This window comes from Dipodomys spectabilis, unplaced genomic scaffold (assembly GCF_019054845.1).
Source record: "Dipodomys spectabilis isolate Male_0828 unplaced genomic scaffold, ASM1905484v1 ptg000043l, whole genome shotgun sequence".
NCBI classification, from domain to species: Eukaryota; Metazoa; Chordata; class Mammalia; order Rodentia; family Heteromyidae; genus Dipodomys; species Dipodomys spectabilis.
In genome coordinates this window covers 28,350,595-28,377,550 of record NW_024870720.1, presented here as the reverse complement: position 1 = coordinate 28,377,550, position 26,956 = coordinate 28,350,595, and the positions used below count along the sequence as shown (strand labels likewise).

The 26,956-nt window shown below is 37.0% G+C and overlaps 1 protein-coding gene and 1 pseudogene across 1 annotated transcript; both read right to left on the bottom strand.

Annotated features, from left to right (window-relative positions):
* Positions 1-1,409: 1,409 nt before the first annotated feature.
* On the bottom strand, positions 1,410-4,209 carry LOC122106860 (annotated as a pseudogene).
* Positions 4,210-6,130: 1,921 nt separating this feature from the next.
* LOC122106798 (alpha fetoprotein) lies at positions 6,131-26,699 on the bottom strand. Its single transcript, XM_042678344.1, has 14 exons — positions 26,597-26,699; positions 25,938-25,989; positions 24,830-24,962; positions 22,363-22,574; positions 20,483-20,615; positions 18,433-18,530; positions 16,142-16,271; positions 14,482-14,696; positions 12,805-12,937; positions 11,821-11,918; positions 11,040-11,178; positions 9,149-9,372; positions 7,326-7,458; positions 6,131-6,175 (listed from the first exon to the last, which is right to left on the bottom strand). Exons 1-14 carry the CDS (start codon positions 26,697-26,699, stop codon positions 6,131-6,133), a joined length of 1,848 nt encoding a protein of 615 aa, XP_042534278.1.
* Positions 26,700-26,956: the final 257 nt, after the last annotated feature.

Sequence of the window (26,956 nt, the reverse complement as noted above, 5' to 3'; positions counted from 1 at the left end):
CTGGTCCGTCGCACTTTATGTGGTAGGAACAGAGCAAAACAGTAAAAACAAACAGATTGGTGGTCTTTAAAATATTCTCATGAATTGAATCAACCACTAAATTCTGGGAATCTATACTAATAATATGATTCTGTATATGGAAATATTTTTAATACTTGGTGTTAGCTATAAATATGTCATCTCTGACTTTTGCTATGTTTTTTCTAAGCCTATTTGCTGAAAGTTTTGATCATGAATGAATGTCAAATTCTGTGAAAATACTTTCTATAGGTAGAGATACTGTATGGATTTTGTCCATGGTTCTAAAATGTAGTGGACCTCATAATTATTGATTTGCTTTTATTGAACCATTTCTTCCTTCCTAGAGTAAATTCAACTTGATAATAATGAATGATGCATCTCATATGCTGTTGATTCAATTTACTGAAGAATTTTTGAATAATTTTTTACATCTTTGGTCATCTGGAATATTAAACTATAAATTTTTATATCACATTGTTGTTTATTATGTGAATTTTTATAGTACAAACAAAAATACAAAAAGGCAATATATGGATAAATCTAAATGCAGATCTTTTCAAGAGGCTATGGTTCCCATTTCTAGTAAAATAAAGAGACTGCATAAGTTAGAAACAGATTTGCCATTTGCTTTACAATTTGCCTAGAAATGGCCTAAAACTTCATTACTTCCCTGCTATTTACCATAAAGTGTACAAAGGAGTTAAAGGAAAGTTTTTCTGTTACTCCTAACATATGAAAGATGCGTATACATATATATTAAATGTTATTGCAAAAATGAAGCCATAATTAGACTTTGGCTCACAGAGACACTAAGTGAAAATGACATATATGTAAAAAAATCCAAAACAAACCTAAAAATGGTTGCTATTAAAAGCTCTAGATGTACTGTAAGTATATATCCTCTTTTTTTCATGTGTGTTTTCAAACAATGAAAGTGTCTAAAACAAGGTTAACTGTGTTAGACGAAATTACATGATAGGATGCACTGAATAGAACCTTTGTATTAAAATTATTATAGAGAAGTATAGCCTGCAACATAGTAGGACAATGTATCCTCAGTGAACACCTGCCAGATTCCTTTATTTTGAAATGTTCTATAACCAAACCACCAAAACATGACATCACAACAGTAAAATGTTCTCTTGCATTAAATTGAAGACATCTGTTGAATAATAATAAAAGAGAAAATGTAGAAAGGAACTTAGATCTGTTACTTTGTAAGTTCAAAACACCCTATTTCCTTGTTCTCTATCAAGAACAAAAAATAGTATTTGTCATGCAGTGAACCTATCATTATAGATAAAACTGGTGCAAACTGGTCCAACAGATCTAACAAACACTGATGTTCAAGCTAGGGATTAATATTTAAATAGTGGTCAATAGAGAGTTTACAAGATTTTCCATTTCTTCTTGTTTTTTTTCCCCTAGCATTGTTGAAGATTTCTGTTGTTCTAAAGTGTGCTTCTGAGCTTTCCAGTTGCCTTTCTCCTCCCCAGATGGACTCTATTTTTCCTCTCATTCTTTGGGCTTCCAAATTATTTGTCATCTGCTCATGGCCCCATGGAAGCTCAGCCTTGGAGTCTTTCCATTGCTAGAGAGCCTTTTATTGACCATCATCTCAAACACCTGCTCCATCTTTTCACATCATCTTCTTCATCTGCGCTATAAAAGCTTCCTTCTTTCTTTCTCTATTTGTGCCAGAGGGCTTTTAGTAAGCCATCCTTAATTCTTGTTATTACCAACTCCATTAAGTCCCAGGTCCCAGTTTTCTGTTTCCATACTTCTTATAGTATCCTTAGTGACATCCTTTAAAGCCTGAATGTGTTCTTAGCAACATATTCCTTAGAATTGTAGTTACAATTTTAAACTTCAGCCACACCCCAATGATACTGCCTTCTTCTGACCCTCTTGCCTTTAACTTCAATGATAGCATTACAATCTACCACAACAAGAAGTAAAAGATCCTTCATCTTTTTAACCAGCTTATTTTGTTCTTCATCATCTGTTTCTGGAAATTCATATATTTTAATTTTATGTTCTTGGATTTCTTTCACTATCTAGTTTTTTGGGGGCGGCTGGGGTTGAACTGTTGGCATTCATCTGGTGTGAGCATGTCTGCTTTGGCAATTGGGATAATATTCACTTTTTATGCAAACCTCTTATAAATTCAATATCGAATGGTTTAAGTCCATGTCCTGGAGGAGCAGTGAATTATTAACAGCACTGCACACTGTTTTCAGACATCCAACATTTGTTTACTCAAGATTCTGCATTTAGGAAATTCTGAATTTAGTATTAATGGATCAGGTTGCTAGCAATTACTATTATTATCCACATAGCCTCCCAAACCTGGGAGCTATTGTGAGCAGCAATTGAACACCACCTTTTTTTTTTTTTTTTTTTTTTTTTTTCTTTTGTCGGTCGTGGGGCTTGAACTCTGGGCCTGGGCGCTGTCCCTCAGCTCTTCAGCTCAAGGCAAGCGCTCTACCACTTGAGCTACAGCGCCACTTCCAACACCACCTTTTTTTAAACTGTGGATTGATCCACCTGCACAGTCTTATTTCTGTGAGGAACAATGACCTGATTAATGTTGATTCTCCCAGTCCACATTCACCTAATATAAATGGGAATTTAAACCCTGTCTTCATTGATTTTCTGTAGACCTTGAGAGATGGGCAAATTCTACATGGTTTTCTTCTGCTGAGCTACCATGGAACTGTGCTTGACGATTCTCTCCTAAGCAGCAGCAGATCTAACACTTGTAGATTATAATTATTATCTTTTTTTCTGGTTGTGGGGCTTGAACTCAGGACCTAAGCACTGGCCCTAAGCCTCTGTGTGCTCAAGGCTAGTGCTCTACCACTTGAGCCACAACACCACTTCCGGTTTTGTTTTGTTTTGTTTTGAGAGGTTAATTGGAGATACGAGTCTCACGGGGACTTTTCTGGGCTGCCTTCAAACCATGATCCTCAGATCTCAGCCTCCTCAGTAGCTAGGATTACAAGCGTGAGCCACCAGCAACCGGCTATAATTTTTATCTTACAATGTCTTCATCTAGCTTTATTATCAGCTTAATGCTGGACTCATAAAACAAGTTGGGAAATAGGCTCTGGGCATTTTTTTTTGGTAGTTCTTATACTTGGGAAATTTCAGCTATAAAACTATCCAACAGAAGATTTGTATTTTGTGGTGTGGAATATTCTGTATATATTTGTTAGGATCACTGGTCTAAAGCATAAGCAAAATCTACATTTTCTTTGCTTATTTTCTGACTAAATAATCTGCATTGTCGAAAGCAGAAAATCAAAGTGCCCTTCTAATATTGTATTGCAGTTTGTCTCTCCTTTCAGATTTATTAATTTTGCTTTATATATTTCCATGCTTTCATTGAGGTGAAATATATATATGTGTGTGTGTATGTACATATACATATATACATATATATAGCATCTTCTTGCTTATTGTCCCTTTATTTTTACTAATTTCTTTTGTCTCTTTTAACAGTCTTTTACTTAAAGTTTAACTGATACAAGTATAGCAAACACTGCTCTTTTGGTTTTTATTTGCAAAGAATATTGTTTTCCATCTCTTTACTTTCTAAGTACAGTCTTAAAAGTGAAGTACATCATAGTTGTGTCTTTTTTAAAAAATCCAGTCAGTCAATGTTTATAGAATGAATTTAATCCATTTATATTTGAAACAACAATTTGAGAGCTAAGACCTTTTACTACTGTATTTTGTTCATTACTCTCTGGTGATTTTTGCTCCAGTCTTCCTTCTATTTTACTCTATTTGAAAGGTTTCTGAAGTTAAAGGCTTTGAATCTTTTCCTTTCATTTTTTTGTGTATCAACTAAATGTTTTCTTGTTTTGTGATTACTGTGAAGCTTTTATAAAACAGTAAGTTCTATACTTTTGTAGTTGTCTTTTCTTCAGCTTAAAGAAGTTGCGTAGCATTTCCTATGTTTGTTAGCCACTATTTGTCAGAGAAAAGTCTTTATTTCTTCTTCATTTTGGAAGGACTTTGATTCTGAATAAAGTACTCTTGGATGATAGGATTATTTTTTTTCCTCTTAGCACTTGATAATCTCCCAGCCCATAAAGTTTCTGCAGGGAAATCTACTAACCTAATTAATAATATTCCATTGTATGTGACTAAGCCATAAACTTTTTATATTTACCCACTCATATCCACTGTATCTTTTTATTAACATGCATATTTCCTTTTCTTAATGATAAATAACTAATAATGGGATGCCTGTGGCTATATTATGGATGTATGATAAAAAATCAATGAGAATTTTTCAAATTCATTTAAACCATTTTTCTTTCCAGGATCAATGGGAATCAATCAATCTATCTATCTATCTATCTATCTACACATGTATTTATTGTAGTGAGACTTGAACTCAGGGCCTGGGCACTATCCCTGAGCCTCTTTATGCTCAAGGCTAGTGCTCTACCACTTGAACCACAGCACCATTTTGAGTGGTTAATTGTAGGTAAGGGTCTCAGGGACTTTTCTGCTTGGGCTGGCTTCTTTCTGCTTGGGCTGACTTCGAACCACAATCCTCAGATCTCAGCTTCCTGAGTAGCGAGGATTTACAGACATGAGACACCAGTACCCAGCAATATTTTTAATTATAGCCATTCTATTACTTAGGTACAGGCATCTCATTTCATTTTAATAAATAACATTCAACATGTTTCCATGTTCTTATGTCTCATCTGTACTTATTTGAGATATTTTTGGGAAAATGTTTGCTCAAATCTTTCTCTTTTTGGAAGATAAGACCTACTGAAGTTTGGACTCAGAACCTTGTTGCTGTTACCAAGTTGGTAATCTACCCTTTGAGCCACATCTCTATCCTTACTTTTTGCTGCTTATTTTAGAGATAGGGTCTCATGAATGTTTCTGGTACTTGGTTGGTTTTAAACTTCAACCCTACTCTAACTTTCAACCTCTGTTAACTAGGAAAACAATTACAAGCCACTGGTGCCTGTTCTTTTTCCATTTTTATTGTGTTATTTGCTTTATCCTGGTTCAGTCTGGAAAGCCTTGAAAATGCAGTCTGTAGATTCTATTAAATTTACCATTTGGAAAAATTTCTTCCCAATCTTTGATTCATCTTTTTTGCTAATGATGCCTTCTAGAGCAGAAGGGTTTTTTTGGTGGTAGTGGTCATTGCTGTTTAAGCCTAATTTATCAGTTTAGTTCTTTATGGTCCATAGTATGTTGGCATCATATTTACTTCCTCAGTGACCACACCCAGAACAAGACTTTAAAAAATCATCTCAGTCAATCAAAACAACTGCAATCCAGTTCACACATGTGTTAAAAGTGTCTATGAGTAGACAGCTGAACAAGATGGAAGGAAAAAACACATTTTCAATTTTCATGGATCCAAGACAAGCATAATAATTTCATTTCTCCTCACCAGATGATCTGTTAGAATACTTATATGGTCATAGAAGGGACAATTTGTCCCTGGCAGGTCCAAAGAATGCTCAACTTGGGACTGTTTCCTGGGGTGGTCTAAATCCGCCTTTGGTGGCCCTTGTCTCCTATAATAACCACTATGCAATGATTTATTAAAATAGGCGTTTCAATAAAAAAAATAAAATAAAATAGGCGTTTCTCCAGACATTGGTACATAAAACTATTTAAGAAAGTTATGTCTTTCACAAATAAGAAGATGGGGGAAAAAGAGACATTTAGAAATGCTTTATTTCTATGGCTTTCCAACCAAAGTCTTAATCATATCATTTCCGTGTGGTCAGTTATACTTAAACAGAAGAGTTCACCAAGCCACAGACACTGATCTAGTCTTTTCTTCTCCCTGCAAAATAAGGGAAATTCTGTATTAAGTACTACTCAAATAAATATGTGAAGGGGTAATAGGCCTATTACTTTATATCAGAAAAATGTGAGATAAATCAAGAAATCTTTGAATTCACCTAAAGTTTTGTTCCAGTATTTTAAATATAAAACTTCTTTATTCTGTCACTTTATTTTTTAGGAAAATTAATAGTACTTTTTAGGATCAATATTTGTGAAGACTCAACATTGTATTTAACTTTGTCTGAATTTTCTTGTTACCTGAAGTAATTTAAACTCCCAAAGCAGCACGAGTTTTTGAAATCAGTTTTGGACCCTGGAAATTAAGAACAAACAAACATAATCAGACAAAGGATGATTGTGTTAGATCTATAGGCAATTCCCCACCATCTGAGGTGAACTCAAATAGATAAATTAAAACTAAATGAATTCCAGAAATCTATCCCTCCTATCAACATTCCAGGATAATGGGAACCAGAAAGGAAATTTAAATCTACTCAGATGAACAGATTTTATTTCTATATCAATCATCAAATCGGTATCTGCCCTCATCTACCTCTCCCTGCCTCTCCAGTCATAAGTCATTAGGAATTAAAAGTCAGAGAAAGCACTACCACTATCCACTAATGTTTTCTAGATCTCAGTGTCTCTTCAAATCAGAGAATGTGCATCTTTTTATATCATATTTATCAGAAATATATTAAAATATGTTTTATTTTATTCAGTTGTCTGTCTGTGGCTGGCTCCCATTTTACCCCACCCAAACCACACTCGTACTGATAAGTAAACCTACCCCAAAAGACCTAATTATATCATTTACAGGAAAAAAATATAATCTGGTTTTAGTTTGCATAAAACAAAGCATACAAACTTTAACATCATGATAAATTTAAATAAAATTGACAAGAAAGTTGAGTTCATAGAGTATCTTTTAAAAACAAAGAGATGTTATACTCAGTGTACTTAGGTTTGATTCCTCAGCACCACATAAGAAGTAAAAGCCAGAAGTAGCGCCGTGGCTCAAGTCGTAGAGCGCTAGCCTTGAGCTGAAGAGCTGAGAGACAGTGCCCAGCCCAGAGTTCAAGCCCCACAAACGCCCAAAAAAAAAAAAAAATACAACATTCAGGTAATTAGATTGATTATGGTAATAATTTTACAACCTGTACATATTTAAAGTATGTTGTATACTTAAATAGAGGCAATTTTTAATTTTCAAAAAGGCCTCACACTCTGGCTTTCACTCAGCTTTCTGGTTCATGGTTAGCGCTTAACCATTTTAACCATGCCTCCAGCCTGGCTTTTTGCTCATTAAATTGTAGACAGAGTCTCACAGGCTTTTCTGTCCAGGCTGGCTCTGAATCAGGATCCTACAGACCTCAGACTCCTGAGTAGCTAGGATTCCAGGTGTGAGCTACTGAAACATGGCAACCTCACATATTTTGAACTTGAACATGGGCTATCCTCACCTCTTCTGCGAAGCAGACTTCCTGCTCCTGGCCTCGGCAACACTTCTCCAGAAGGCCCGAGAAATCTGCAGTGACGGCCTCATGCTGCTCCTCTGTCATTTGGGGCTTTTGCCTCACAAGGCTAATGAGAAGCCTATGTTTTAAAAACAAAACAACACACAAGAGAAGTCCATTATATATTTTTTCAGAACCTTTTGAATAGAGAATTTTCAGAGCACTGGCACTCTATACCCTAAAGCATCACTCACTGCACCAGGCTTAGCACATCCTGCTGGTCTAAAGAACTTCCAGCAGCAAGACTGAGGCAGGGAAACAGGCCAAGTCTCCACTGGCCTACCTGGACTCCTGCAGATTATAGATGAAGCACTGGCATGCTCCCACAGCCTTCCCTTACTTGTCTAGAAGAGCTTGTCCCATTCATTCTCCAAGGCCCAGATTTCCACGCCACCATTATCACACCTTTATCTAGAAATGGCAGCACCAACTGCCTACACTACTCTTATGGGAGGAGATAAAGGAGTGGGGAAGCGGGAGCACCAATCCAGGACTTCGCACATGCCAGACAAGTACACTACCACAGAGCGACAGCCCCATCTCCTGCCCTATTCATTCAGCTTTCATGTTGACTTAATGTTGACAGGCCAGTAAGGGAAGCATACCTGAGAAGGCAGCATTCCCATTACACCTGGAACCATACCTCAGATTGGGATGGAGAAAATGTGGAGGAACAAGTTTTCCAATGAAGGGAGTCCACTTACCAAGCAAGTGGGGATGGAGATGCATGGGTGTTTGGAAAACCCCATCAACTTGTATTACCATGGCCATTGTATAATGGTGTCTACTACCATTGTATAATGAAATGTGTATGTCATTGTACATTGACTTGAAATGTGTATTTCATGTCTTGACGCCCAGGCTGCATGGTTGGATCAAATATGATTATTCTCTTTATAGCACAGTGTTTAAATAAAAGGACTTAATGTGGTCCCTATGTTTGCAATGGAAGCAACCAGATTCACTGAAAAGAAATGCCCTAATACTCCAGATCAAGATTGTCAATTTTCCCTCAATCCCAAATACATTATAACGATAAACACCATAGGATAACTTTTTGTTTTAGGTCGGTTATGGGACTTGAATTACGGGCCTGAACACTGTCCCTAAGCTCTTCAGCTCAAGGTTTATGCTCTACCACTTGAGCCATGGCACCACTTCCTGTTTTCTGGTGATTAATTAGAGATAAGAGTCTCACGGACTTTCCTGCCCGGGCTGGCTTTGAACCGTGGTCCTCAGATCTCAGCCTCCTAAGTAGCTAGGATTACAGGCGTGAGCCACCAGCCCCCAGCAAGATAACTTTTATAAACAGGAAGTTGTCTGCCCTCACAAATGTTTCCAGACATACTTTCCAATAAGGCTGTGAGAACACTTAAACAGAACTATTTTTTTTTTTTTGTTGGTCGTGGGGCTTGAACTCTGGGCCTGGGCACTGTCCCTCAGCTCTTCAGCTCAAGGTGAGTGCTCAATCACAGAACTATTTTTAAAAGAAACCTTTTTTTTTGGTGGTGGTGGTGGTGGCTAATTAGAGATATGACTCTCCCAGACTTTCCTGTCCAACCTGGCTTCGAACCAAGATCCTCAGATCTCAGCTTCCTAAGTAGCTAGGATCACCAGTATAAGCCACCAATGCCTGTCTTTTAAGACATCTTAAGTGTTTGGAGGACAATATTCTAATAGTCCCAAAGTGTTAGATGTGTAAGACAGACAGCTGCTCCTTGATACTGTTCTTGTCGGATTTCTCCCTGCTAGAAAATAACAGTACTTACTCTTGCTTCATTGTTTGCAGTGCTCTGCCCTGAGCTTGGCACAGATCCTTGTGGAAGATGAATTTGTCATCCGAGAATGGTGGAGGAACGTAAGTGTCATCCACTGTCAGGCTGGAGAAGCAGGGCCTCCTGTTCGCATATGAAGAATCACAGCATCTGCCAACACCAGGGTTCAGGGGAGTTGCTGCATGTCTGATACATAACTGTCCAATAATGAGGTCAGCCTAGAGAGGAGGAGAAGAAAGCAAGCAGGGTTCTCATCAGCCACAAGATGATTCCAGTTTCCAGAAGATAATGTGCAGTCATTTTCAATATCCAGCAACTTATATTACAGGGAAATGAGCTAATTGTGTGTTGCCATAGTATAGATGGCAGAACTTCCCCCTTTGTTAGAGATAAACCTTAGCATGCTAACGTCGCCCATGCTGCCCTTAGAATGTTAAGTGGATCCTATAGCTTTGAAATGCTATAGCTATTGTGTCAGCTATTTGAAACATCCTTCCAAATTTGGGGGGGGGGGGAGGGGAGTAATGTCTCAGCCCTGGCCCATGAAGATAAATTAATGGCTTGTTAGAAAACAAGCCATAAATAGTTAAAGCGGTATAACTATTTAAAATTTACTATTTAAAATGTACTTTTGAGATACAGAGACTTATTTTCTAAAAGTAAGATTAGCGTAAGTCTAAATGCATAATATCATTTTACTATTTAGAGCCTGGAGCTTACCTTATTCTGTACTCTGTACAGAGAAATACAAATTGCCCCTAAAATTGTCACAATAAGGTTATACTACAACATCCACGTTAATTTGTAATTGTAATTTATCAATAGTGAAGCTATATCTATTTTAATGTTTTTAAAAATTCCATGGTTTAAAAAAGAAAAACCAAAATACTGAGTGCGAATGAGTATCTTATATACAGCTCATAGGAAAGAAACAGGGTGAGTGTGTTAGGTATGTATGACTGTATGTGTTTTCAAGGTTTTTCTAAAGTAGAATGTTCTACCTTCTACACTTCATAATAACTTTTAATAAGTGTTAACATATTTGTGCATACTTTCAGGCTAATGCAGTTCAGCACAATTTTTCTATGATAACAGTACAATTTTTATTATCAAATGTCAGGTGAGAAAAGTTCAAATTCCACGGCAGTATCTTTTCCAATGAGACATGAATAGTAAGTGGTGAAAGCAGGTTCTAGAATGTAGTCTCCAGAACCTACACTGGCAATCATTCGCCATCTGCATCCCTGAGGCCTAGCTAAGTGGGAAAAAAATCCAATCAATAATAAAAATAATATGAGGCCCAAGGAACTTAATCTTTGGAGAAAAATTCCAAGACAAGTAGACAAAATGAAAAATAATCCAATCTGTAATTCTACCTACATGAGCAACTAGGCAGGAACATTAATTCACTGAAAGTCATTTTACTATTCAGAGCCTGGAGCTTACCCTATTCTGTACTCCAAACAGAGAAATATAAATTGTCCCTAATATTGTCACAATCAGGTTATACGAAAACATCCATGCTAATTTGCCATTGTAATGTATCAATAACGGAGCTATTTCTATTTTAATATTTTTTTAAATAGTGGTTTAAAAATAAAACCAAAATACTGAGTTGGCATAATGGCCAGTCTCTTTCCCCTGCCTGAAGCTTTCCTATTCTTGGAGAAACTGGCTGCATGTCCATCAGCCATTCTTAAAGGACAGGAAGACTGGCCACAGGCCAACCACTGTGAGCTGTTTTTCCACACCATTTTCAATTATTATGGACTGGCCATTCCTAATGAAAGGCATTGCCATCTTGGTGTCTACCATTTCTGCTGGATGGAGATGGTGCGGCTACTTCAAGTCAAACAAAGCAAAATTAAAGACAGACGCCACTCACGGCTCCCTCGCCACAGGCCAACCGCTTGTCCTCAGGGAGTGGGCAGCACATGGCTGCTATGGCCACCATCTTCCTGGTGAGGTCGATCAGCTCAGCTGAGCTCAGCTGAGGGGCTTTTCTCGTGTACGAAATGAGGATCCTGAAAGAAGCATGACCCACTGAGTCAGTCATGAGATTTTTAGACTCCTGGCTCCTTCCCAAAGACCCTGTCTAGTGCCAGAAGACATAAAGCATTTGGACCCGTGTTTGTGGACTGTATTTATCATGACAGTACTCTCTACACACCTATCTTCCCTCATCAACTCTGAAAGGCAAATGCTGCAGAAGGCCAATTTTTCTTTTTTTCTTTTTCTTTTTTTTGCTTATGTGGTGCTGAGGAATAGAACCCAGGGCCTCAGGCATGCAAGGCAAGTGCTCTACCACTGAGCCACCTTCCCAGCCCCAGAAGGCCAATTTCTCTTTCCGATCTGTAGCTCTTTGCTGTTCTGACTTGGACAAGCTCTGGCAGAATAGATAATGTGACTGTGAAATTTTTCAGGGCTAGGGACTCTGAAGCCAGTTCTAAGGCACAAATTTTACAGGCCGTTATTCTTGCCTACACTGAGAGAAATGGTAAAGGCCCCTTCTCTTGGGGGATCTGGGTAATGTGGTTTATTTATACTGACTTTGTTGCAAAATTGGCGGTGAGGTTGGAGTTAAGGATCACTAATTTAGGTTCACATTCTTTCATGTGTTCGTCATTTTAAATCACTGAAAATGTCACACACAGAAAAGAACATACTCATTTTGAAAGTAATAGTCTCCAAGTTTCTGGAAGAGGCCACAGCTTTGTTTTGCCAATGCTTGAGTCTCCTGTACATATTTCTGCAATTCTTCTTCCTGAAAGTACAAGCATTATGATGGATTGTTTTTCTCTCTTCCAAGACATGTTCACTTTGTTTATAACATTATCCAGGCTTTTATTGTATTATGAAACACAACTTTAGCAGTTTTTAAATATTAAGATGGAAAAGTTGAATTTCAAGATTAAGATGAATGAACTATGGGGAGAGGTGAGTGAAAACATCATGAATCACAAATCATTGAGAGCAGGATTCAGTCTTCAGATAAAGGATGATAGTTCTTTCTGTATGAAATTCTTACCTTTCTGGAGATAACCAGAAGTAATTTGTATCTTTATTTTGAGAATCAAACAAATTTGGCTTATATTTTATATCCTAAGGAAGTTATTTATTTCTGACTACTAGCTAATTAGTATTTAATAACTAGAATACAGGCTCTTATATAAATAGCTAGTTACTAATTTATAACTAGATACTGTGTGTGTGTGTGTGTGTGTGTGTGTGTGTGTGTGTGTGTGTACCGTCCTTGGGCTTAAACTTGGGGTCTGGGTGTTGTCCCTGAGCTTTCTTTTTTTTCCGCAAGGCTAACACATTACCACTTGAGACTTGAGCCACAGCTCCACTTCTGACTTTCTGGTGGTTAATCAAATATGAGTCTCATGGACTTTCCTGCCCAGGATGGCTTCAAACTGCGATCCTCAGATCTCACCCTCCTGAGCTGCTAGGATTACAGACAAATGCCACAGATACCTGGCTAACTAGATGCTATTAAGCACACAGTATATTTAATATATCTTATCAATCCAGTCTTTTTTTGGCAGTACTAAGACCCAGGTCTCCCAAGTAGCTGCTCTACCACTAGAACCACACTCCAATCCTCTGTCAGTTTTTGAGATTCTGTCTAAAATTCTAGAAGAACTTACTCCCTTGTCCTGACATTCAAGAGGGTTTTCAGACTGGAAACACTTCTCTACCACTTCCTTGTATCCTGTAGCAACTCTTAGAATTACTGGAACAGGAAGATTGGTATGTCTTCGTGAATATTCATGAAGAAAGCTAAAATATGGAGATAAAATATCATAGGTTATTGTAATTAAGACACAATGAAACCATTTCTTCCACAATCATTCTTCTATAGTAAACATAAGTAAAATATAAGTAAACAAAGCTGGAAATCAAACACAATTCAAATTCTATGAGTGACAAAACTATTCATTCAAACAACAATCCCTCAAATTGTCCTATAAACTGGTGGTTTATTTTTTTTTGCATCTCACTTTGGATTTTTCATTATGGGATTCAACAAATGTGTTTTTCATCTTTGCCTATTTTCTCTCTGATTATTGTAAGCAAGAAGAAGCCATTATTGTAGCAGATACAATGCCTGCCCAGTCACAAGTATGTTACAGGGAACAAGAAACAAGTAAACAAGAAAACAATCATCACTGTCATCTAGTGATAAATTAATGAAGAGAAGTCAAGAAGGATGGAAGAGAGAAAAAGAAGGGATACCCGAAGTGAATGGGCCACTAATTTACCACATAGTCAAGAAAAGCTTCTCTGGCAGCCAATGCAAGACAGAGAGCTGAATAAAGCAAAGTACAAGTATTTGGGAAAGATCATTCTCAGCTGAGAAAATTCCCCCTGCAAATATCCTTTGCAATTTAAGAACTGCTTCTGTTGAGCAAATACTCAACTTAGATGTTTTTGTATGTATAAACTAAGGACAACCCTTACATTTACATACCAGGTTATACATCAGTCACGTCAAAGTGTCATGAGGGGTTTCTTAAATCTGATCTGTGTTCTAGTTTGCATAATTTCATTTAGCAGGCAAATAATGTGTTCATGTCTAATTTTAACACAACAAGAGTATTATCTCCAGGGGATATTAGAAAGATAATGGAATCATTATTATCCTTGCTGCATTAGAATAAGACTTAAATTTAGAAAGATCCTTAGAAATTGTAAGCATAATGCCTTAAGAGCATACAAGTCCCTGTAGACACATACAATAAAGAAAAATGCACTAACTTGACTGCTTACTTTCCAAAAGGCAAATAGAATGAGAACATGCTCATCAACTATATTACAATACATCGATATTTTATAAATGTCTCTAAACGGGTTTAGAATTTCTTAAGAAAACATTCATTGAACAAATAACAAACTGTTCTAATAAAAGGCCTGTTGAGCATTATCTGTTGAATTATGTTTTGGGGAAACTTTTTAAATATACAAAGTAATCCTCGGCACCTTTTATTAGAAAAATAACCACATCTTAACTGAAAGTGCAATAGTGGCCTTCATACAAGCAATTCATTCAGAATGATAATGTGTCTCTTTCCACAAAAAGGTATATAAAATAAAATAGGGCTTCATAAGCAAGCCTTTAGTAACAGTAATGGTAAGAGCCTTGAACCTTATGAGATAGATCCGACTCCCTATTGCCTAGTTAGCTGCTTGCACTTATTTTTGGCTCAGAAGATCTTGCCTCGTATCCTCAGATAGTAAGCCATCACTCTGCATTTCAACAAAGCAAAGCTGTCAGCTACATAAAACCTTTTCTTGTGTGAACATACATTTACAGGCTGTGTTACCTTGCCAAAAACATGTTTTTCTCCTCTGAAGAAAATTGGCTGAAATCTCTATCTCCTAAAAATCTGTTTAGATTTGAAGATAGATCTTCAGGCTTGTCATCGTTTTCTGCATGAATTATGCAATGACCAAGTTCAAGCATGGGTAACTTGCAGCACTCTGCTATTTTGTTTGATAGAATATCTTCTTGGGAACATAAATATGACATAATTTTTTCCTGTAACAGGAGAAAACAGAAGTCTTAATAGGTTTGAAGCTTGTCACAACTGGTTTCAGGAAAGAAAGAAGCAAAGCAGAAAGGGAAGGAGAGAGAGGAAAAGGAAAGAATAAAGAAGACATTTTACTTTGCCTCTCATGTTTTCGTCTCCTTTTTACTAAAACCTAGTCTTTATTGAAATAAGAAGGCTTCAAGACAAAAGAAAAATGTATTACATTTCTAATCCAAAGGGTCTTTTCTCTATCAATGTTCAAATTTGCCCCTGGGTAACATGTGACTCTAGAGAACAAACTGGTGCCATCTTAATCATAACAACCTGCAGTGCTCTAGTGTGCCCACTAGAGGGTAGTCAGGGAGAAGCAGAGTTTTCATAACCTCTCGGGAATTCATTTCTGGGCATTGTCAGCAAGATAATGAGAATTCACTATTCCACTGCTAAAGCCAAGTACATAGAACATATTGAAATCATTTTTGTCCATTTTAAATGAAAAACAGTGACCTCAAACTCCAAAATTCTTAAACACATCCATTTCTTGCAGACTACATCAGCCAAGTCCCCATGACAGTGATCGAAGTGAACATTTTATCTTTCTGGTCAGTCTCCTGGAAACCACATTCCAGCTCAGGCTTTCCAGCAATCTGATCATCTAAGAGCAATGAATTTAAGTCTCCTTGGAGATGAGGAAGGATTATGAGTAGGGAGGGAGTAACTTGGGGTAGTCAAGCTTCTTGTATAATATGTAGGAAGACTGGTTCAGAATAACCATACCACCTCCATCACCACTGACTATGATGCACTCAAGATATCTAGGGTTTTTTAGTTTTGTTAACTCTTATAGTTCCCTTTATTCACGCTTTCCTTTAGTGTACCTCGTTTGCTAACTCCTGTGTTTTCTCTGTTGCATTCATTGATTCAGCAAAGTGTAAGAGAAAGTCTTCCACGTGCCAGGCCTGATCCTATTAGAGATAAGAGTAAACAAAAGACAACCCCCAACTCCAACAAGGCCATTGTCATATTCTCATCAGACTTGAAATCAGCTTATACCTTTATAAAGCAATGCCCATTACTACTACAACCAATCAATAAAACATCCCCAAAATGTGTTTGTCCAATGAAGAAATAAATGGATGAGAAAACAAATATAGTAAAAGTAAAAAAAAAAAAAAAAAAACCTGTCTTAGAAAACCATCTGTAAAGCCTCCTGAGAGGTTCCACCTTGTTTTAGAAAGAAATGGATGTGATCCTGCCTTATGCTTAAACATAACCATCAAGGTGAAAATCAGCATCAAAATAAGAGTGTAAGTTCTACTCTCAAGAAGTCTGTAAGCTCATTTGATCACCTAATTACTTTTGACAAGTCAAGCCCAAATGACTTTTCCTCTAGAATGAGATAAAGAAAGAGGAATTAAAGTAGAGATCTCTTTTAGGAAGGACGACTCCTCACCCCATCCTGCAGACACTCCAACACGTCTCCTCTGCAACATTCCCCGTGTATGTGAGCCACGTCCAGGACCAATTTCTGAATTTCAGTAAAATTTGCTTTGGGAAATTTTTGACTCAGCTTAATAGTAATGCTGTGGGGACAAGAGAGGAAAGAATTTAAAAATTGAACTTGGCTGGTCTATCAAAATCAAATAGTAGTGGCTCAGCCCTGTAATCTTAGCTACCCAGGAGGCTGAGATCTGAGGAAAACAGTTCAAAACCAGCCCAGCCAGGAAAGTTCGTGAGACTTATACCTCCAATTAACCACCAGAAAACTAGAAGTGGAGCAGAGCACTAGCCTTGAGCTGAAGAGCTCAGGGACAGTGTCCAGGCACAGAGTTCAAGTCCCACAACATACAAAAAAATCAAATAGTACATAAAATATCATTACAGTTAAAGCTCCAAAGAGAAAGAACTGAAATACATTGTTATCTAAAAAGAAAAGGACCCAGGGTTTCATTTTGTCAACCTCAGTTCAATTTTACAAGCCAGTAGCTCTGCAAATTGTGATTTGCCTCACTAAAAGAAAATTGGTTTGGAGGTAATTTATCTTTTCCTAAAACCTTTCTTAGGAACCAGAATGAACTTCATCTTTGTTATTCAACCCTGATGCTGAACATTTGAGATCACTGTAGTAAATGGGCAGGAATAGAAGAATTAAGAAATGGAAATTTCCATAAGAGAGGATACATGTTTTTCATGAGAGAGAGAGAGAGAGAGAGTTTTCTGAGAAAACAAATTACAAATTAATGGAGTGATTTGGCTGAACACTGAAGACAAATCCTTGGCCAAATCCATGCAGTATGGCCAAGAATGGAAGTAAAAAATAAAAATGCTGAGAGTTTTTGCATATTTCATTCCGTTTTAAGAAATATCTGGGTAAAAATACTGTTCTCTTAGGCAAAAGATGATGTTGCTGCTCCTGATGAAGAATGGATTTTCTTTATCAATGTACAGCACTCACCTAACCTTCCAGATCAATTATAAAGTCACTATAATCACATGTTAATATCCTTTATTTCTAAGACAAGTCTCAATAGAGCAATATGTGACTCAGTCTTTAAATGTCTAATAGAATTGAATGGATCTGAGAGGAACAATCTGACCTCTTTGGAAAAGCCATTTTAGTCTTTGGAACTAACTCTACCACTAAAAATTATCATCTAGGTGTTTCCTGCGTCCAATACTCTGTGATATGTCATTTAAAAAAAGTCAAGACTTGTTTTCTATTCAACTAGGAGCTCGGATGTTTTGCTATACTAAAAATATTTCATTTAAATTGAGTTAAAGAGTACTTTACTTTCTTGCTATTTGGTATGATGCTAGCTGTAGGGTTTGGCATAAACAGCCTTTATTATCTGAGAAATATTTCCTCTGTTCCTAGCTTCTCCAGAGCTTTTATCATAAAAGGATGTTGGATTTTGTCAAAGGCTTTTTCTGCATCTATTAATATGATCATGTGATACTTGACTTTGGCTCTGTTAATGTGCTGTATTGCATTTTATTGATTTGTGTACGTTGAGCCAGCCTCTCTGGGATAAATCTGGATTGGTATTGAGTTGGGAAGGATATGAGAGAAAAATGAAAGGGGTGACATTAATTGATACGTGTTGTCCTTACAGGATCTGTTGAATGGTAATTCCTTTGTACAAGTAAAGTTAATAAAATACAATTTTTTAAGAGATTATCTTAAACCAGTTATGAAATTAAAGTTTTCCTTTTCACCTAACATCGGATTCCAATATTATGACCTCAAGGGAATGATTGAAAAGAAAGCACCAACATAATTAATATTTCTTGTTAAGTCACAAATTTCAATAATTATAGGGAAATATTGTTCTGCTTTGTAGAGGAGCCAGGAAAACGTAAGTCTACCGAGGAGATACGATTTGGTTATAGGTACTTAGGTGTCTGGGAGAATTGGCAATTGTTACAAATCTTAAAATTCTCCTATAACTATTATGTCAGTGAGATTTGCATGGGTTTTGGCCGTACTGAGTTTTGAACTAAAGCCCTCAAGGTGTCTAGGCAGGTGCTTTACCATGTAAGCCATGCCCACAGCCACAGCTAGTTATCCCAAGTGCTACCTTCACAGTTCTTTCTTCTCATCCTGAGTTTTCATGACTCTAATCACAAGCATCCTCTTCAAAAGTGTCTTCATTTACAGCAGCAACAATAAGAAAAACAAACTTGAAGTGCAAAATAGAAACTCTACACATCCCCAGTGTCTCTCCAGACAGAGCCTAAACTTACATTTCTTGGAGGGTTTGGGGTCCGTCATGTTTCATGACTGCACATATGTGCTGATTTAACAAGCTGCTTTCTCTTAATTCTTTGTTAATGGATGCAGTCTAGATGAGGAAGAAAAGATGTTATAGGAAGGCTTTACTTTCTTTTGTCAGCTCCAGTCACTAGAAAAACAGGTATAGGACATGAAATTCTAAAAGATATTGTTAACTAAAATAGTTAGAAATGCCATACATTTTTACACATCTACTCAATTACTTGTTTAGTTTCTATGTATCCATGCTAGAGAATTATTAAAAGCTGCTCAACACAGAAACATTCTAATTTTGATATTGGGGAGTCACAAAAGAACAATCAGGCTTTTATGCAGCTGTAAAGAGATGCAATTTTCTAGATTCTGCTCAGTTACAAACAAGCAAACAAATATACAAGCTTGAACCCTCTCCAGGCGCTGAGAAGGTACAATCCTTAGGAAATTCCTAGGAACTTTGGTGGCAGAAAGGTTAGTTGTAGATATTATTCTGTCTCTGCAAACCTTAGAATGATGTTGTCTTGTTTGTAAAATTACAATAATGCACCTCAAATTTATTCTACGGACAAAAGGCATAATGAATATAAAACTTGCTTCACAATCTCCTACAGTATAACCCCTGATTTCACTGTGTTTGATGTCGGTATAATTTGTGGAGAGGAAGGGGAAAAACAAATCGTTTAAATAGGAATACAGGTGGACCCTTTGCAACAATGAGATGTACAAGTTGTTATGTCAAAAGGAACTTTACAACTTGGCGGGGGAGAAGGTGGGGGAGAGCTGGGAGGATTGGGTGGGGGGGCGGGAGGAGGATGGGAAAGGGAAACAAAGGAGGAGGCTACAATGCTTGATAAGAAATGTACTCATTATCTTGCCCATGTAATTGTAACCCCTCTGTATTTTCACAATTAAAAAAAAAAACAAAACTTGCTTCACAACTCTCATTTGCTTTTCTCTCTGCTCCTTCTTGCTCCCATTTTCTTTCTCCTCTTCCCTCTCTCTCCTCCTTCATCACATTATCATCTCTTCATCTATCTATATTTCTTCATCTCAACAAATTTCACTTCCTTAATAGTATTTCTGACTGGCTGGATAGATGGATGAATAACAACAAATCTATGTTTCACACACCTAGCGCTATGCCAGAGACAGATACCTGTTCATAGGAAGCCCATTTCCCCCCTTTTTTTTTTTTTTAAATTTAATTTAATTTTATTTGTGAACATACTGTACAGAGGAGTTACAGTTACATGGGCAGGATAATGCGTACATTTCTTACCAAACATTGCAGCCTCCTCCTTTGTTTACCCTTCACATCCCTTCCCAGCCTCCCCCCTCCCCCCCTAATCCCAATCATTCCCCCCCCCCCCAACGTTGTAAAGCTCGTTTTGGACATGACAACTTGTACTTCTCATTGTTGCAACAGGTCCACCTGTATCCTTAAACAACTGGTTTTTCCCCATCTCCTCTACAAGTTATACTGACATCAAATATAGTGAAAGCAGGGGTTATACTGTGGGGGGAGGGACATACAAAGCAACAAAGAGATAATCTTATAAATGTGTTAGAAACATATGCATGAAAGAAAAAAACATTAAAATACACATCTAAGGGTTCATTTTCCTGACATCACATTATCTGACCTTTTCCGCTTGACTCATACATATACTAGATATTACAAATAAGGGAAACCATGGGACCTACGTTTCTTTGGGCCTGGCTTACTTCACTTAATATAATTTTTTCCAAGTTTTTCCATTTCCTAACAAATGGGGCAATGTCATTCTTTCTAATGGAGGCATAGAATTCCATTGTGTATATATACCACATTTTCTTGATCCATTCATCTACTGAGGGGCATCTGGGTTGGTTCCATATCTTAGCTATGGTAAATAATGCTGCAATAAACATAGTTGTGCTGGTAGCTTTAGTGTAGTCTTGTTCCATTTCCCCCTTTTAACTCTTGGTTTTCACACACCATCGTAGCACTACACATTAATTCAGAGATTCTCACATAGACATTACCTTTGTTTGAAAGCACTCGGCTGCGTTTTCGGCTTTGCAGCACAGGGGCATTATTTTGGCATAGCGAGCAGCTGAAGAAAGAACTGTAGGAGCGTACAGGAAGGGGTGACTTCTGGAGACATCATAGATGTACCTGTAAAATTAACAGAACCCGAAGATTTACAAAAGCACAAAAAAGCAGGACTAGTGGGGCTGGGAAGGTGGCTCAGTGGTAGAGCACTTGCCTTGCATGCATGAGGCCCTGGGTTCGATTCCCCAGCACCACATAAGCAAAAAGAAAAAAGCCGGAAGTGGCGCTATGGCTCAAGTGGTAGAGCACTGGCCTTGAGCTCAAGAACTGAGGGACAGCGCCCAGGCCCAGAGTTCAGGCCCCACGACCAGACTCCCACCTCCCCCCAAAAAAAGGATTAGTGTTATTGAACTGATGCTGGAATTGGCTAAAAGACTCACGTTTATGGCAACAGTCACACTTGGCACTGGTGGCTCATGCTTCCTTACTTACTACTCAGGAGGCTGGGATCAGAGGATCACAGTAAAATGCGAGCCCAGGCAGAAAGTCTTTGAGACTCTTATTTCCAAGTAGCCAGAAAAAAAAAAAAAAAAGCCAGAAATGGAAGTGTGGCTCAAATGATCAAAAGCCAGACTGGAGCTAAAAAGCCAAAAAATAAAAACCAAAAAACTTTTTTTCAATTAAAAAAAATTAAACACACTAGCAACCAAATGCATTGAGCTGTGCTTCAAGAAGAAAACTGTCATTTTTCTTTTCAGATACTGTCAAAAATGTTTTCTCATTCAGATGCTCAGAGAAAGAAAAGACTTAACGGGTAATACCAAATTCTACTACAAAAACAGATACCAGATCCTATTACAAAAACAAATAGGTAGAAATGCTATAAAATAAATCTTAAGAAAGTCCTGGGGCTTGAAATCAAGACCTAGGCACTGTCCCTGAGCTTATTTTTTGTTGTTGTTGTTCATTCTCCCACTTTCTCATTGTGTATTATGCGTGTTAACTGAAACTTGGATCTCTGTTTATTTGTTTAATTACAGCCAATTTGAGCTGCAGCTCAACGTTTAGTTTTTTTGGCCGGTTGATTGGAGGTAAGAGTCTCAAGGACTTTCCTGCCCAGGCTGGCTTCAACTATCAATCCTCAGATCTCGGCCCCAGATCTAGCTAGGATTACAGACGTGAGCCATCAGCGCCTGGTTCTTAATAAAATCTTTGAATAAGACTTTTGGCTAAGTTTACTCAGACATGTATGAAGAATAAACAAAGGGAGATCTCTGCCAAGTAAGGCAGGAAATTTGGCACCTTGGAAGTCTCCACAGCAGGGAGATGGGCACATTTTCTCTGTGTCAGGCAGTAACTTGGAATTTCGACACAAAATGAAACCAACTTCCCAACAATGGGCTCAAATGTAAGCAACGTGCCCTTAACCCACCATCTTAACTTGCTACACTGTAACTCCCTCATCATCAAAACAGGCAAAGGATCAAGAATGAAGGAGAGAAAAGCATTGAGGCTGTGGACAATAACCATTCCCGTATTAACTCTAACTTGGATCTTTTGTTTGTTTAGTTACAGGCAATTTGGTAAATATGGTACAGGAATAGTTGACTGGAAGGAGTCTGTGTAATAGTAGTATAGTCCTAGACAAGACAGAATTGAGATTTACCGGAGGGGGGGGGGGGGAGGAAGAGGGGACAGATCTAGAGCTATGATTCTAACAGAGCACTGGGAAGGGATTTCCTTAATACCTTGTACACTTCTCAATGCGTTCCCCTATAGTCAATCCTACTTCACACAGTGAAATATACCTGTGTGGATTGCAGAAATCGCAGCTTCTGCGTGGTACCGTCCCTCTGTGTGTTTCCCTTACCTGTTTATGAACGTCTCTTTGTTTTCTTCATATGCTTGGCAAATCCTCTTGGGGTCTGGACCCGGGAAGGGTGTAATGGACGCTGGAGCAGCCCTTTTGTGCGCCAGTAAACATTTATGTCTTTCCTCTCCACTTTGCTTGCAGCAGTCCGAAAGCCCAGACTTTTCAGAAATTTCCTCCTCGTGGCAAATTTCATCCATAAAGGCAAACAGCTGTAAGAAAGATTTTTCTTTTTAATGAAAGGCAACTAACTTCATCAAAAAGTTCCATGAAACTCAAGGAAACGCTTCCCCAAATAGCCAATCAGAACCACAGATTAAAAGAAAATTCCGCATACAAATTCCAATATAGTTTCTATCTAATGAGATCTTTCTTTACTATCTTCTGGGAAATGGAAATTTAATTTCCAAACTTCAGTAAAACACATGGCTAATAGACGAAATCATTTTATTTTAAAAACCAATGGACCGTGGAATATGTTTGCCTCATCCCCTGAATTTTAAATTATATTTCCTTTTTCTCTTTTCTGTAATTAATAGTTTAGTCCCAGAATATATATGGTGTTCCTTTTATAGAATCGTGTTTCAGAAATTGATATTTATTCCATGTGGTCTTCTTATGACTGGGCAGTGATCTAAAAATCAGATATTATTTTCAGTTAAAAGTTAGTTCAAAGCAGAATTCAAATAGAAGCATTAGTCATAACTACAGATTTAGCTGGAGTGTTCTGTAGAGCACATGCTTTCTGCTCTGGTGTGTTCATTTTACCAAAGTCAGATGACATGACCTGTCTACAGAAGAAAGCCTCTGAGAAAACTACTCCAGTGATCTCAGGAAACATTTAATTTAGCTCTTATAACTACTAATATTTAAAGAATCTTGTAAAATTTTTTTTTTTTTTTTAGTTTTTGTCGGTTATAGGGCTTGAACTCTGGGCCTGAGTGCTGTCCCTGAGCTCTTCAGCTTAACATGAGCTTGAAACCATAATTAAATATGAAGTTGTAATAGGAAGAACATTTTGGATCATTTGTACACACAGGTTTTTGTTTGTTTTTTGTTGGTTGTGGGGCTTGAACTCTGAGCCTGGGTGCTGTTTCTGCACTCTTCAGCTCAAGTTGAGTGCTCTACCGCTTGAGACACAGCGCCACTTCCAGTTTTCTGATGGTGTATTGGAGATAAGAGTCTCATGGACTTTCCTGTCCCAGCTTGCTTTGAACCACAATCCTTAGATCCCAGCCTCTTGAGTAGCTAGGATTATAGGCATGAGCCACCAGCGCCAGCATTACATACAGTTTTTACACGATTATCAAGACAAACCAAAAATAGAGATTGCAGAACAGAGTGTCTGATGAATTCCTAAGTAATAATTATTTCTCAGAATTGTGAAGTAATTTGTACATTTGAAGGGTATCTCCCACACAATGCTCCTGCTATACTGCCTGTTAACCCTTTCAAACCAGCCATGACACAGGATTCTTTAGGCATATTGTCCCATGCTTGGATATATCTAATCAAATCAAAGTTTATTTCTACATTGAGAAAGAATAAAGAGATCTACTTAACTTCTACATGGGGTAACTTAATACTATATAAAAGTCATCAAAAATAAACTGAATCAGGAGGGAAAAAACTGGGAGAGAATGAGGGAGGGAGGTGACACTGTTCAAAAGGAAATGTATTCATTACCTGACTTAACTGTAACCATCTGTACATCACCTTTACAATAATATTTTTTAACTCGATTGAGTCTTATATTTGGATGTCGTTGTTAGCCTGCTAAATCTGGCAATACTAATTTTTTGCTGTGGACCTCATATATACTATTGTACAGTATATAATATGATAAATCTACCAAAGGATGTTAGTGCTGGAGCCAGGTGGCCTAATTTAAATCCTGGCTCTGGCATTTTGTGAGTTTTTTCAAGGAATTTACTAAATTACTCTGTACCTCAGCTTCTTTGACTGGAAAATTATCATCAGTCTCCTAGGATTATTATAAAAGTTTAATAAATTACTCTTTGAAGACAAAGATGATATGTTACAAATAAGCTTCAGCCATTCTCTTGGCTCATTGAATAACTATTCTGAGCCATCCACACTTTCATATAAGATATTTTGATTATTAATATGTTTATAGCACTCCCCAGATTAAGGTGAACGATATTGTGTGCATAATAAAAATTACCCACTATTCTTTTTTATTTTTATTTTTTCCTACTATTCTTATAAATTAATCTTCATGACAACTGTGAATTGGGCCCAGTATTGTCCCTTATGTTGTAAATAAGAAACCAAAAGCTCAAAGAAGATAAATAATATGCCTATGGTCACTCAGATTGCATAACCTAGCCTCTATTTTTATATAGCTTCTTTACAATACTCACTCATGTATTGATCCTTACACCAAATCCATCCAAACCTTTTCCATGACAGGCTTGTGTTATAAGGCTTTGTGTTATTCACTTACCGGGCTTTCTAAACACCCCTCAGGCTGCTCACTGTCAGTGGGTTTCTTAATTACGGTCAATACATCAGTTACCATTTTACTGACTTCTTCATAAGTGGCTTTTTGGACAAACTGGGCCAAAAATATGGTAGCTCTGAAAAAAGCATGCAAATGATTAAGAAATAGTTCCATATAAATCTTATTTTCTCAAGTACCAAATTCTTTGGGAGGGAGCTGTTTGTTTGCTTTGACTATATTTTCTGTTTATGACCTGATCTATTTGGAAGATGATCATATATATTTCTAGTCATCAAAAAGAAATGTTAAGGTTTTGTTTATTTATTTGTCATCTTCTCCACAAATAGACACAGAGTTATTTGAAAGGCAAAATAACTGCAATTTCCATAAGTGTGTCTTTTATGATCACCCACTCATTATGTGCATCTGTAATTGAGGGAAGCTACGTTCTTTTCAGTTTTCCTTGTTGAAGAAAAATACAGTCTTTAGATCTCTGCTTACATCTGGTCCCAGAATATCCAAAGTCTGTTTCAAAACCCTGTTTTCAAGCAGAGAAATTTCAGAAGTGTGGAATGGAGAGATAACATTCAAGAGGATAATGTATTTTCCACAAAGAACAAAACATGGGATATTTTACCTCCTATGATTTATGACTAAAATTTAAATAGTATGCAAAGAAAGAACTTCATAACATCATCCTAATGGAATAATTCCTGAACTCACACATAGTTGTTACTAAACAAAATCTAATGTTTAGAGCTAAAACTCTTATTTGGGTGACATGGTTCAAAAAGAAATGTACTTATTAGCTGACTTATGTAACTGCAACCCCTCTGTACATCACTTCTACAATAACAATAAAATGTATTTTTTAATCTGATTTGATTTGCTTCATGGAATTCCAAGTAATGTAAATATTAATACCCACAGCATTTGTTAATGCTCATCTCTTCAGCATCAATTTGGTATTCAGAAGAGATAACTTTCCTTGGAATTGTCTAATTTGCTTCTGTAATTTAATAAATCATAGGGACATTCAATTTTGTTTAATTATTTAACTAAAATCTTTGCTTTGCATATTTAATGTGCATATATAACAAGCAAAACTTACAGGTTAACTAAATTCTTCTTTGAAGAACACTGAGAAGAATCTAATGTGGAATCTGGAAAACAAAAAGACCTAATGAGAAGTGATGCATTCAATTGCAGCCTAAAGAGTCATCTTCATCTCTTTCGTATTTAAATCAAATTTTTAGAACTGAGAGACTATTTACTTGAGAAAACTAGGAAACAAGGAATAATTTGCAGTAGGCCTAAAATTCTGTACTGTAATGCTGTCATTGGCTTATTTCAGTCATCTTTTGAACATCATTACATCATAGATTGCTCATTTATGAAGCAAACACTACTGCTTCTTCAGATAGCAAACAATGAGCTCCTTTCTGAATTAAGAATAAATAAATATGTCATCATTTACTTTACTAGTTTAGAGAAGGAGCCAGGATATATATAAATATATATGTAAATTGCATGTAAATTAATATGCATAAATTAATACAGCAAACCCAATTTTTGTTATATTAAGCTCTGCTACAATTTTCTGAACCTCTTATAAAATTGCATCTTTCATTTAAATATGTTCATAAGTTAATTCTTTTTCCTCTATGTGGAACACTAAATATAAAATAGGTATCAAGATAAATAAAGAAAAGCCAAATAAAGAATTATAATGCACAGAATTTTTAAAAAGAAAATACCAAAGTGTCTCACCTTTTCCATAAGCATTTCTATGCAGTGTTTTGGATTCACTCAAACTGAGTAGGAAAATCAAAAGGATTGGTATCGCGCACTTCATGGTGGCTAGTTCTTTCATTGGTGGTGGTGGCAGTGGAGATGCTGAAAGTTAGACTGAACTTCTTTTATACTCTTCACAAGCAATGGCGTTATCTAGTAACTTTTTGTTGGCATATGTATTACTTTATTCCATATGTTGAAACTAGGACAGTTTGCCAATAATTAACAGCACAGGGATTACTTTTATTTTGTGCTCAAGGCCACAGATCTGTTCAGGTTGGAAAAGGTTAAAAAAAAAACCCTTATGAATTTATTCTAGTTTGCAAATGAATATTC

Coding starts and splice junctions, on each gene's coding strand:
- LOC122106798 (XM_042678344.1), bottom strand. CDS start 26,699: ATGAAAGAACTAGCCACCATGAAGTGCGCGATACCAATCCTTTTGATT. Junction 12,938..14,481: donor AAAAACATGTTTTTGGCAAG/GTAACACAGCCT, acceptor TCCATATTTTAG/CTTTCTTCATGAATATTCAC. Junction 11,179..11,820: donor GACTATTACTTTCAAAATGA/GTATGTTCTTTT, acceptor TGCTTCTTTCAG/GATCCTCATTTCGTACACGA.